At 36.3% G+C, this 12880-nt stretch overlaps 1 protein-coding gene across 1 annotated transcript in view; it reads left to right on the top strand.

The window, feature by feature from the left end:
- Meox2 (mesenchyme homeobox 2) overlaps positions 1-11338 on the top strand; it is a 58355-nt gene extending 47017 nt beyond the window's left edge. Inside the window, exon 3 of the mRNA XM_038337522.1 lies at positions 9954-11338. Within this exon, the coding sequence (XP_038193450.1) occupies positions 9954-10178 (225 nt within the window). The 3' untranslated portion in view covers positions 10179-11338. The remainder of the gene's footprint in view (positions 1-9953) is intronic.
- Positions 11339-12880: the final 1542 nt, after the last annotated feature.

The raw sequence follows: 12880 nt of genomic DNA, 5'->3' as shown, positions 1-12880 counted from the left end.
AAGCTTGGGTAATGATTGGCAGCAAGGACACACAAGTCTTTGGAAAATATTTGTTCTTTATTAATCAAAACACTTTAAAATGGTGTTTATTATAGAAATTCAATAGTCCGCTATTCACTCAAAGAATGCTTTGAAAGTATTAATGATCCGTGTGTCCAATTAATGAGAACTAAATAATATATTTAAATCATTTGCTTTATAGACTCCTTTATTGGGTTTTATTTGGATGGAAAAGCACTTGTTCTGTTAGCAGTCCGAGAGTATGGCCTGTATTAATTCATATTTACTCTAGGAGAACTCAGCTTTCGGAAGGTTAACAGTCTTGCTACTTAGAAAAACATTCCTGAAAGGCAAATGCAAACATCTTTACGGACAGTGCAATTGCAGCAGGAACGATTAGGGCAAGAGGTTTACTTCCTCTCTCACTGTACTTGCCTCCCCCAGGGGTCCCACTGGGACCAGGGAAATACCAACAAGTGTGGACCAATGACTGCCACACATTATGATAGCGAGGGATTTCATCTAGTTTCTTAAATCATGTTCATTCTGCTAATTTTTAGGTTTCAGCTTCTGTGGCTTATTTTTGGTTAGAGAAAATATACAAATGAACACTTTTATGGGCTTTTATTTATTGGCAGTTTATATTTTACTAAATATTATGACTAGTTCCTGAGTTCTGGAGTAGCCCATTTTCTTCCTCTGAATCACACACAAAGTTCCCTCTGTGAATGTGTAGCACTTGGCTCTTCAGAAACCAGAATCTAAAATCTATATCATCAGATAGTTGATCTATTTTAATGTGTTTATCTGGGAACAAGGACGTAAAGAAGGGGGTAAATTAAACCTTAGTTAAGAAAGCCTGAACTTCAAGAAAGACCCCATGTTTTAGAAATACGAAGGAAATTGGAAACTAGTGTAGACTTCCCATCTACACAATGATGTATGGAGGCCTGAGCTCTCCCCAAGAGCAGGCGAGTGCCTGTGTGTACTCACATAGTGATGGGCCGTCATCGTTCATTACTTCATCAGAGAAAACAGGTTTCACATTTGTCTGAGATCAATTTAACTTTGGAAGAGGTTCTCTAAACTGATGAAAATGTAGAAGGTATTTTAAATAATTATTCTTTCTTCCTAACTGACACATAGATTGAATTATATGTAACAGTTTTGTACTTATGTGGTGTGTGTGTGTATGTATGTTTACCTTATTTGAAATCTTAATTCTTTAAAGGTCACTTTAATTTTAACTCAGCTTGTTGCTTCTGTGTAATGAACCATCCAAAATATTAGTAAATTCACATAACAGCCAACTTTAAGTTTACTTAGAATTTTGTGGGTCTGGGTTTTAAAATGGTTTTTCCCAGTCTTTCCTACATCCTACCCAGAACTGCAGTCTTTGGTCCAGTGACTAAGTGATGCCTGAAACTATTTAAGAACAGTTGGTCTTCTCTGAGTTTTGCTTCTAATTAGGCAACCTGAGCTTCTTCAGAATGGGAAAATTGCTCTCAGGAATGCTGAGAAAAAACTCTGACCTGTAATGAATCCTAAAGTGTCTGTTTATCACATATTTACCAATGACCCTTGTTCAAAGCAAACCATTTATCCAGCCAAGTTCAGTGTCAAGTCAAGAGTCATTAGAATTCTTCCCAAGGTGATCTAGCATTGGTCTTATAAGAAAAACAGAAAATAAAATAAAAAACAAACAGCAAATGGACAAAATCACAACAAAACAATGGAGAGATAATTGGGGCATTCTTGTTCCTGCTCTGTGTAGCTCTTCTGTCAGTTGCTGTTGACTGGAAGGGTGATAAGTTCATTAAATTTTAAATACTTAGTTAAAGTTAAATATCTAGAGGAACATTGTCAGAAAATGCCAAATTTGGAATGCAAAAAAGTATGAAGGAATATCCAGGACAGGCTACTTAGATGTTTGTTTTCTTATAGTAGAAAAAAAACCATCTATTTGGGCCACAAATAGAAGAAAATGTGTTTTCTCTTTCTCAGATTTCATCATGATGGGTTTTCAGCAGACTCTGAACAACACAGGTATATAGAGAGGGCTTGCTATTCAGTTGCATGCTAGATAAATCCATTGGTAACACAGATATTTGTTGAGTTGGTTGCTAGAAAGAAAATCCTGTCAAATTAAGCTGCAGAGTCCATGTTCTAGCTCACAGGATGGGAAAAATGAATCCATTTTAACCATGGCAAAGGCTGCTGAATTTAATCATGGACTGGGAGGAGAAGGTTCAGCGTTGTACCCAATGTGAGCTTTATTCTTATATATTTATGTTCATCTAGTGTCTTAAATTGCAAATCTTAGAATTTTATCTTCATGTGATGAACTTACTGTGCTGAATTCAGAGGAACAAAATATGTGATTTAATAATCAAGTTTTCTATTCTTGAGGATATAAAGGGAAATTTTTCTAAAATGTTGGGGAGTTACTCCCAGTGAGATATTTTTGGCTTTTAATCTGGCTTTTTTAATGTCATAGCCATAAACTCATAAGATACCTTATATTTGTGTTCTTTAAAATGAGAGAAAGACCATGATGGGCTCACCCACTGAAACTGTCTACCTGAGCTAACGGGAGTTCACCAACTCCAGCCGGATTAGGAAAGAACAAGCATCAGATCAAACTAGTCCCTCTAATTCTGGTTGACAGTTGTATGGCTGGGGCAGACGGAGGGGCCACTGGCAGTGGCACCAGGATTTATCCTTAGTGCATGTATTGGCTTTTTGGGAACATATTCTCTCTGGATGATTCCTTGTTCAGACTAAATATAGTAAGGAAGGCCTTAGACCTTCCCCAAAGCAATGTGACTTACCCTCTCTGAGGAGTGGACAGGGGTAGGGTGAGGGGGGATGTTGGAGGGAATGGGAGGAGGGGAGGGAGTGGGAACTTGAATTGGTATGTATAAAAACAAAAATGATAGTTTGTTTTCTTTTTAGAAAATAAATAAATAAAAAGGGAAATGATATGAAGCTTCTCTCAGTTTTGTAGCAGGAATAATAAAAACTCAGAAAGTGAAATTGGTGTTCAATTAAAAAAAAAAAAAAGAAGCAGTCATGCCAGTAAAGAAGTCTTACCTCTACCAAGGCTGGGCAACTGTAAACCAAGCACCCTTTGCCTTTCTTTCCTCACATTTTATATTCCCTCTAGTGCTGACATTAAATGTGTGAGTATCATCACCTAGATTTGTTTCTGCATTGATCTTGTGTAGCCCAGGGTGGCTTTGAACTCACAGAGATCCATCTGTCTCTGTCTCTCAAATGCTAGTATTAAAGGTGTGTGTCACCATTACCTGACTTCTAATGACTTTAGCTTTGTCTGGTTCTTTCAAAACAGGGTATCTTTGTAGTTTTGGAGCCTTCATGGAATTGCTCTGTAGACCAGACTGGCCTTGAACTCAGAGATTTGCCTGTTCTGCCTCCCAAGTACTGGGATTAAGGGTGTGCACCACTACTACCAGGCATAACACATTAAATTCTTAAACATTCCTCAGAAAGTGAATTTCACAAATCCTGAGGAGCAATCATAAAATTTTCTAAATAAGTTGTACATTCACACACAACACACACACACACACACACACACACACACACACACACACACACTCCATAATGAAATATCAAGGAACACTATAATCCCATAGATTATAGATTCTGCAATTATGTTTCTATTTTCTCCTACAAGGAAAAGGAAGCCTGCTTTGCATAGTGGTTCTACTTGACAAATAGTTACTAAATATAACTATTTTATACTTATGTAAGAATGGAGACCCTGGGCCAAAGGTGTATTTCTATTTTACAATATCACCTTGTAGGGCAGTGAAAAGAATATCAGTCTTCCCATGTCTAATTTTCAGCTGGCAGCTCCTTACATAATCATGCATCCTCTTCAAGATCAAGAGTAGCAGGTCTATTTGGAAATTTTTAGATATAATGTAAAGATTCCCTTGCCAAAAGTATTTTAAGCTGTGCAAACTAATTCTGGCTTTTTGTCTCCATCCAGTATTGGTGGAAAATCTCCGGCCAGACTTTTAATATCTTGTAATGGGAAGATAGGAGAAAGCAGAAGTAGGGATGAGCTAGAGGACTAGAAAATGGGCTGTTTTATAGAGCCTAGGCTATTAAAATGAAGTAAGAGATACTCCCACTTTACAGAGCTGAACAGAATTTCAGTCATGAAGTTTTGTAAACAAGCTGGGATTGCTGGAATCAACACATTGAATTCATGGCACCTCTGCCAAGACAAGTGGAAAAAATCTCACCCAGTTGGATCAGGCTCCATTAGTGGAAGTGAGAGACATTAGATTTTCTTTGTTACTCATAGATCACTAAATGGCCTACTGCCAAGTATTTTCAAAATATCCATTAATGTTTGTTAATATAAGAGGGAATTATCTTGTGCACTAAATATATAATACTTTGCATTGAATTTTCATGTGATATTGTTCCTCTGCAGATTTATTTTTATAAATCTTTATGAATGAATTTGACTATTTGGTAAGTTGTTTCCACATAGATCAGATAAATGATCTGTTTGAATTAATTTAGGGCTCCCTGCATAGCCAATGATTTTAGGGTGCCCTTCCTTTCATTACAGCAGTATTTAAGTCATTCAGAGTAACAAGAATGGCCAATGTTTTTTTAAGGCATGCCAACTGTTTTAAAAGGCCAGACATGATTTGACTTCAACTAGAATAGTGGTTCTCAGCCTGTGGATCACTACCCGTTGGGGTTCCAAAGACCCTTTCACAGAAGCTGCCTAAGACCATTGGAAAACACACATTCAGAACAGTAGAAAAATTAAAGTTATGAAGTAGCAACAAAAATAATTTTATTGTTCCTGGGTGGGGGGTCACCACATCATGAGGAACTGTATTAAGGGGTCACAACATTAGGAAGATTGAGAACCACAGAACTTGAAAAATGTCCACGGCATGGGTGGAGTGAAAGTTTTGGTAAGAGTGGTATCTTGAAGGGTATTTTATTATAAATTATGAGATAGCTCTCTTAATTTTGTGAGCTAGTGAAGGCTCATATAGAATGGAACACAGTAAATTGCCAGTATTCTATAGGTTTTTTTTATTTACAAAGTGATGAGTTCCTTGATTTCAGTATTGAAGGGTTTAGATGTAAATATAATCTGGATGATGATTAGAGGTGACTTTGCCATATTTAGTGCATATTGATAATGCTGCATTGACAATTGTTGTGTGACATTATTACAGAGATTATCAAGACAGAGAGAAGAGCAACCATCATTATAACGGGTCTCATGAGCTTTAATAAAATTTTTCTTGATCGCTTTCTTTTGTGATATTGATCAAGTATGAGAATAGAAATTTTTGCTTGATCAATGAACTAATTTAAATATTAAATATTTTGTCAACCATGGGGGAATAAAAAGTAATTCATAAAATATCATAAAAGTAAAGACCATAGGTAGGTACTTACATATTGGGTTTACCACTGCAAGCTTTTATTGTGTCATAGTTATTTCTTGTATGAAGAGTTTGTTGAACCTACTTTTTTCCTGTAGAGCTACTAAAAATATGTTTTGATAAACATTGCTTTAATTTTATCAAAACTAACAATGCTTTCATCTCTCCATTTTTTTAAAGAAAGGATTTAATTTTTATTTGAATTGTTAAGTCATTTATTTGGAGTTATCTTAGCAGCTAACTTAAAGAAAAGGAAATAAAAAATCCTCATTTTAATAGCATGTTCCAGAATAGATGGCAGGAAAAAGATAAAATTGACTTGAAGTACAGGTAAAATAATAAATATTCCATTTATTAATTGTTGCTCTCAGTGTCTGTATTACTGGGGTTATATTTAGGAAATAGTCTCCTGTGCCAGTGTGCTCAAGTATACTTCACACTTGCTCTTCTATGGGGTTCAGTGTGGTTGGTTTTTATGTTGTGGTCTTTGATCCATTTGTATTTGAGTTTTGTGCATGGCCGTAGATATGGATCTATTTTCATTCTTCTATATGTTGATATCCACTTGTGCCAGCACCATTTGTTGAATATGCTTTCTTTTTCCCATTTTATATTTTTAACTTCTTTGACAAAAATCAGATGTTCATAGGTGTGTGGATTGATATCCGGGTCTTCAATTCAATTCCATTGGTCCACCTGTCTGTTTTTATGCCAATATCAGGCTGTTTTCATTACTGTAGCTTTATAGCAGACTTTGAAGCCAGGGGTTATGAAGACTCTAGAAGTTCCTTTATTGTATAAGATTGTCTTGGCTATCCTGTTTTTTGTTTGTTTGTTTGTTTTTGCTTTTCCATATGAAGTTGAGTATTGTTCTTTCAAGGTCTAGGAAGAATTTTGTTGGAATTTTGATGGGCATTAAATTGAATCTGTAAATTTCTGGTTGGTGAGATTTCTATATTTTACTATGTTAATTCTACCTACCCAAGAGCACGGGAGATCTTTTCATCTTCTGATATCTTCTTCAATTTCTTTCTTCAAAGATCTAAAGTACTTTTCATAAAGGTATTCCACTTGTTTGTTTAGAGTTACTCTGAGATATTTTATGCTATTTGTGGCTCTTGTGAACGGTAATAATGTTCCTCTGATTTTTTCTCAGCCCGTTTATAATCTATATAAAAGACGACTACTGATTTTTTGAGTTAATTTTGTATCTTGTTATATTACTGAAGATTTTTATGAGTTGTAGAATTTTTGAGGTCACTTATGTATACTATCATATCTTTAGCAAATAGTGAGAGTTTGACTTCTATTCCAATTTGTATTCTCTTGATCTTTTTATGTTGTTTTATTGTTCTAGCTAGAACTTCGAGTACTATATTGAATAGATATGGAGAGAGTGGATAACCTTGTCTTGTTCCTGATTTCAGTGGGATTGCTGTGAGCCTCTCTCTGTTTAGTTTAATGTTGACTGTCTTGTTGTATATTGCCTTTATTATTTTCAGGTATGTTCCTTGTATCCCTGATCTTTCCAACACTTTTATTATGAAGGGGTATTGGATTTTTGGCAGAGATTTATTCAGCATGTAATGAGATAATCACATGTTTTTTTTCTTTCAGTTTGTTTATATGGTGAATTGTATTGCAGATTTTCATATGCTGCATCTCTGGGATGAAGACTACTTGGTCATGATGGATGATTTTTCTGAAGTGTTCTTGGATTCGGTTTGCCAGTATTTTATTGAGTATTTTTGCATCAATGTTCATGAGTGAGATTAGTGCATTATTCTCTTCCTTAGTAGTGGTTTTGATATTAGGGTAACTAGCTTCTTAAAAAGAGTGTGGTAATGTTCCTTATGATTCTGTTGTGTAGAACAATTTGAGGAGTATTGGTATTAGTCTTTGAAAACCTTGTGTTGAAACATGGGCTTTATTTTTGGTTGGGAGACTTTTGATGGCTGTTTCTATTTCCTTAGCAATTATAGGTCTATTTAATTTGCTTCTCTGGTCTTGATTTAATTTTGGTAAGTGATATTTATCCAAAAAATTGGCCATTATCTTTAAGTTTTCGTATTTTGTGGAGTACAGGTATTTGAAGTATGAGCTGATAATTCTCTCGATTTCCTCCATGTCTGTTGTTATGTCTGCCTTTTCATTTCTAATTTTGTTAATTTGAATATTCTCTCTCTACCTTTTGGTTAGTTTGGACAAAGATTTGTCAATTTTGTTGATGTTCTCAAATAACCAACACTTTGTCTCATTGATTCTATGTATTGTTTTTGTTTTTTGTTTCTATTTTGTTGATTTCAGCTCTCAATTTGATCATTTCTTGCCTGTTGTCTTGTTCTCCTGGGTGAGTTTGCCTCTTTTTGTTCTAGAGGTTTCTGATGTTCTGTTAACTCACTAGAATGGGATTTTTTCCAATTTCTTTATGTAGGCATTTAGTGCTATGAATTTTCCTCTTAACTGTTTTCATTGTGTCCCTTAAGTTTGGGTATGTTGTGCAGTCATTTTCATTGAATTTTAGAAAGTTTTAATTTCTTTCTTTGTTTTTTCCTTGAGGCATTAGTGACTCTGGTGGGCATTGTTCAATATCCATGTGTTTTGTGGCTTTCTGAAATTACTGTGGCTGTTGAATTCTAACTTTAAGCTGTGGTGATCTAATAAGGTACATGGAGTTATTCCAATTTTTTGTATCTGTTGAGGTTTGCTTTGTTACCTGGTATGTGGTCAATTTTAGAAAAGTTTCCATGAGGTACTGAGAAAAAGATATATTCTTTTATGTTTGGATGGAATGTTCTATAGATTTCTGTTAAGTTCATTTGTGTTCCCTTGTTTCTCTGTTAAATTTCTGACTGGCAGACCTGTCCAATGGTGAGAGTGGGGTTTTGAAGTCTCCCAATAATAGTGTATGTGTTTTACTTAATGTGTGATTTAAGCTTGAGTAATGCTCCTTTTACAAATGTGGGTGCCCTTGTATTTGGGGCATAGATGTTCCCCTTAGTACTGTATATTAGTATAAATTGAGAATGTGATAACAGTTCAAAATGTTTTTGATACAAATAGTAAGGTATTTTTCCATCATATATGAAAGTGTATTTTTGTCGGAGGTGTAGGAGTTTGGTGAAGGCATCATGCTTAGCATGAGTTATAACATGGGGAAAGGTGGTCATGGAAAGTGGGTGGACTGTTTAACAAAGTAGCCCTGAACAGATTGTAGAAGATCTACAAAATGCAAAAAAATAACTGTAAAGTAATTTAATGCAAACCAGGGAAAAAAATTCCTAATATAAGAAGCAAGAGGATAATAAACACAATAGTTTACTTTAACAGAGATTTTATTTTAAAAAGATTTTATTTAAAAAAAAAAGCAAAATGCATGTACTGGCTTTTTGGGAGCCTAGTCTGTTTGGATGCTCACCTTCCTAGACCTGGATGGAGGGGGGAGGACCTTGGACTTCCCACAGGGCAGGGAACCTTGACTGCTCTTTGGACTGAAGAGAGAGGGGGAAAGGGGAATAGGGGTGAGGGGGGGAATGGGAGGAGGGGAAGAAGTGGAAATTTTTAATTAAAAATAAATAAATTTTAAAAAACCAAAATAAAAGCATAAGAAGTAGTCCGCTATTAGAAAAATAGGGCAAGCAAACCTAATGCTTGGTAAGTATGCTTATCAATATGAAATCATGACTGAACCAATGAGAACACTAGCCTTGGGAAACGTTCTCTGTCCTGGTATGAGGATGAACATCACATTCTCTTTAGCCCTTTCATGAAGTTGCTGGGCTCACCAAGGGGATTCACCCATAAGTGCTAGGAATCTTCACCATGGCATCATTTTTAGCCATTGTTAGATGATATTTGCAAAGTAAATGCAAATAAGCTCAAGAAGACCAGTAAAGAAGACCCATTTTCTGTAGAGCACAAAGACAACAAGTGTCCAGCAATTATGCTCACAGATAGTCCCCAGCTTAGCAACGGTGAGCTTGAGACCTTTCTTCATTCAATTTTTATTGTGGCAGCATTCCTTAAAAATTAAGAAGCATTTGGACATTTACTGGTGTGAATTATGACTTTTTCCCCCATGGACGTGAGTGGGTTTGCTGAGATAGTCAGAAGTTCCCATTCAGAAGTTTGGGAACATCTGTAGTGAAATAGGGCCCTTCCAGAGGCCAATTTATCACCAGGTAAACCAGCATATACTCCGTGGTCAAGAATCCAAAGAGCTTCAGAGACTAGATAAATGTATGGCTGAGACATATATTTATAGATGTAAATTAGTCCAATGTTTCTGAATAAACTTCTCTATTTCTACCTATTTCTGTCATGTGTTGGGATTTATGAAATATTTTTAAGGGCTCTCTAAGAATTTTCAATTACCATACACATGTCAGCTGACTCAGCACATGGTTTCCGTAACCACTGCATCATGGCATCTGCATTCAGGTCCTTGAGGAACAAGGTCTCAGTGCCTTCTTTGTCTTATTTATTCCTTTTTCCTTCCAGGTGAAGGTGTGGTTCCAGAACAGGAGAATGAAGTGGAAGCGGGTCAAAGGAGGACAGCAAGGAGCCGCAGCCCGAGAGAAGGAACTGGTGAATGTGAAAAAAGGAACCCTTCTCCCGTCAGAGCTGTCAGGGATTGGTGCGGCTACCCTCCAGCAGACAGGGGACTCGCTAGCAAATGACGATAGCCGCGACAGTGACCACAGCTCAGAGCACGCACACTTATGATATATACAGAGACCAGCTCCATTCTCAGGAAAGCACCATTGTGACGGCAAGCCTTATCCGAACATCGTTTACATGGCAGAGGACTGTGGCAGTGTTCCTTTGATAGAATCAAGTGCAGGCATCTCAAGTCTTGTTTCCCATGCATGATCCATAGGTTTACACTAGGTGTCTCTTATGGAAGAAGATGCCTCCACAGTGAAACTGGAGCAGGGAACTGTTGAAACACACTTGTTCCTAAGTACGACAGAGAGGGAGACGAGTCATTGCTTTGGCTTTCTCTGAAAATTAAATGCTACCGAGAACCATCTTGGTAAGAAGTTTTTATCCAAGACGTCTCCAGAGTGAAGATGTTAACAATTAAATATGCTTTGAACATTCCAGTTGTCCCAGGTCATGTGTGTGACCCTGGGCAGGTATTTGCTTTTGCTTGCACTGAAAGTTAAACTGCTATCAAGTTAACCCATGAAACAGTTTATCCTCAAGAGCCACAGTGCCTGAAATCACCAAGTGGATTGAAAATGTATTCAAACTCTGTATATATTACCCCTAAATCATTTCCTGTCTTCACTAATTTTAGCAAATGCATTCATATTAGCTGATGAATATAGGCTCTCCCATTGACAATCACAGCCAGCTTTCTGTATTTTTTACACGTTCTTGTGAGTCACAGGCAATCAGTATGCGCTTCCTTGTGTTCAAGTAGAGAAAACGCAGTAGTCTGTCTGATAGGACATGTTCTTGTAGCACAGACAAAACAAATCTCCTGTTGCATTTACTATCAACTGCTGCTGACACGTTATAGAACTTAAATAGCCCCTCAATCCTTCCTCTCTTATAGCTTGAAAAGCCTTAGGCTCATAGGCAAAACAGTTACCTTGCGGAAAGAGTCTTGTGTGGCAAATGTCTAATTTTGTATCTTTAACTTTGAGTGTTTCTGGGCGTGATTCAGTTAACAGGGAAAGGATTTATTCCTCATTGTTTATGACATCAAACCAAGTGCCAAACAAATCTAATTCTCCAAGAGAATGGATGAAAGATTCTAAATGTCTGAAAATTAGACTCAGCAAAACACATTATTTTTCATATGCTCTATATTCATGCAGAACAAGTCTTTGTATTTTGTAAAAAGAAAATGTTGAATAAATGATCCTTCAAATAACTGTTGTCTCTCTACTGTGACTCCATTGATTTGAATAGATGTATTTATTTATCTGTAACCAGGACGGGCCTGTGACTCCTCTGGTAGTCCAGCCTGGCCTTGATATCACAGCAATCTCCAGCCTCACTCAGCCTTCCACATGCAGGAGTCACAGGTTGGAACAACCATGACAAGCTAATTTATATATACTTAATAATTTCCCTAATTTTTCGCTTCTGTGTAAATTTAAATTGATATGAGTAATGAATCTTTTATGCTGCATAATTTCTGACTTTTTTTATCATGGCACAAAAATAATCTATGGGTGACCAAAGAGTTTCTAAGACCATGGTTATATTAAACACAGTTTGGTAAATGAAATGGTTATATATTTCAGCAGCTGTATTTGAATTTCAATAGTAGTAGTAGCTCAACAGTCAAACATTTCAACAGCAGTATTAGTCCCAAAGTTCTACTTTATACTTACTTAATTTTTCAGTATTTACTGTCAAACCCAAGACTCATCCATGGTCCATGTGTTCCCAACTACTGATCAACCTGACCAGAGGGAAAACAGATGTTTTATGTTTTTAATATCTAGTCTTTGGTGTGAAACACAAGCTAAACAAGCTATAGAGAATCCTGGGTTCGAATAGATATTGCTAACGGAAGAAGTAAAAGGTGGCCCATTTCACATTAGTGTCAAAGTCCTATTTATAACTTTATCATATTGCTTTTGGTTTTCTGTTTGCTTGTTTCACCAAGTAGTTAGGGACTTATCAATGCAGCCCCCAATTATTTTGAAACAGTGAAAATCCCCACTGTCTTATGCAAATAATTTTATTTCCTTTATAATAATTAGGCTAATAAAAACTTACCCAGTTTAATTTGCAATGTGATATCAATAGTATTCAGGAAATAAGGTGAACAGCTGTGTTATTTGTATTATTTTTCTTCTTCTGTACAATAATCTTTATCTCATTAAATAGTAATATTTCTGAATTAACATTGATTAAGAGGTCATTCCCATTGGCATAGAAGAGATATTTTCTTGTCAATCACATGAATGACTATAAAGTGTATTTGTATTGATAACATACTTAAGTGGGTTGATGTGAAACAAAAGCAAGTACTTTTATCAGAATTATAGCCTATTGTGACCAATAAATTCAAGAAAATGGTTCTCAAGACATTCAAGAGGGAAATGAGGCAAGTGCAGGATGGATGATACCTTTATGTGTACCCTGAAATGAAACATTGCTTCCAGAGAAACAAACGGGTGTGAAGGGCCATGTGACTGACCCAAAGTACAGCTTGTTGACATGGATTCAAATGCCCCATTGGAGACATGGTCACAGTCAATACCCCAACAAGTGCATGAGCAGAGTTGCAATAATTGCAGGGAGGCTTTTGGTTTTCGTTCTGCAGTACTGAGCATTGAGTTAAGTGCTGTCTGTAAGATAAACAAGTTTCTTAATACCCAACTATATCACCCTCATATTCCATAAGTGCTCTTAATCAAGAGAGATGGTTTTGTGTGTGTGTGAGGGGGGGGGGCGTCTTC

Source organism: Arvicola amphibius, chromosome 7, assembly GCF_903992535.2.
Source record: "Arvicola amphibius chromosome 7, mArvAmp1.2, whole genome shotgun sequence".
NCBI lineage: Eukaryota > Metazoa > Chordata > Mammalia > Rodentia > Cricetidae > Arvicola > Arvicola amphibius.
Note: the sequence above shows the minus strand (reverse complement) of the source record. Positions and strands in the feature narration are given on the sequence as shown.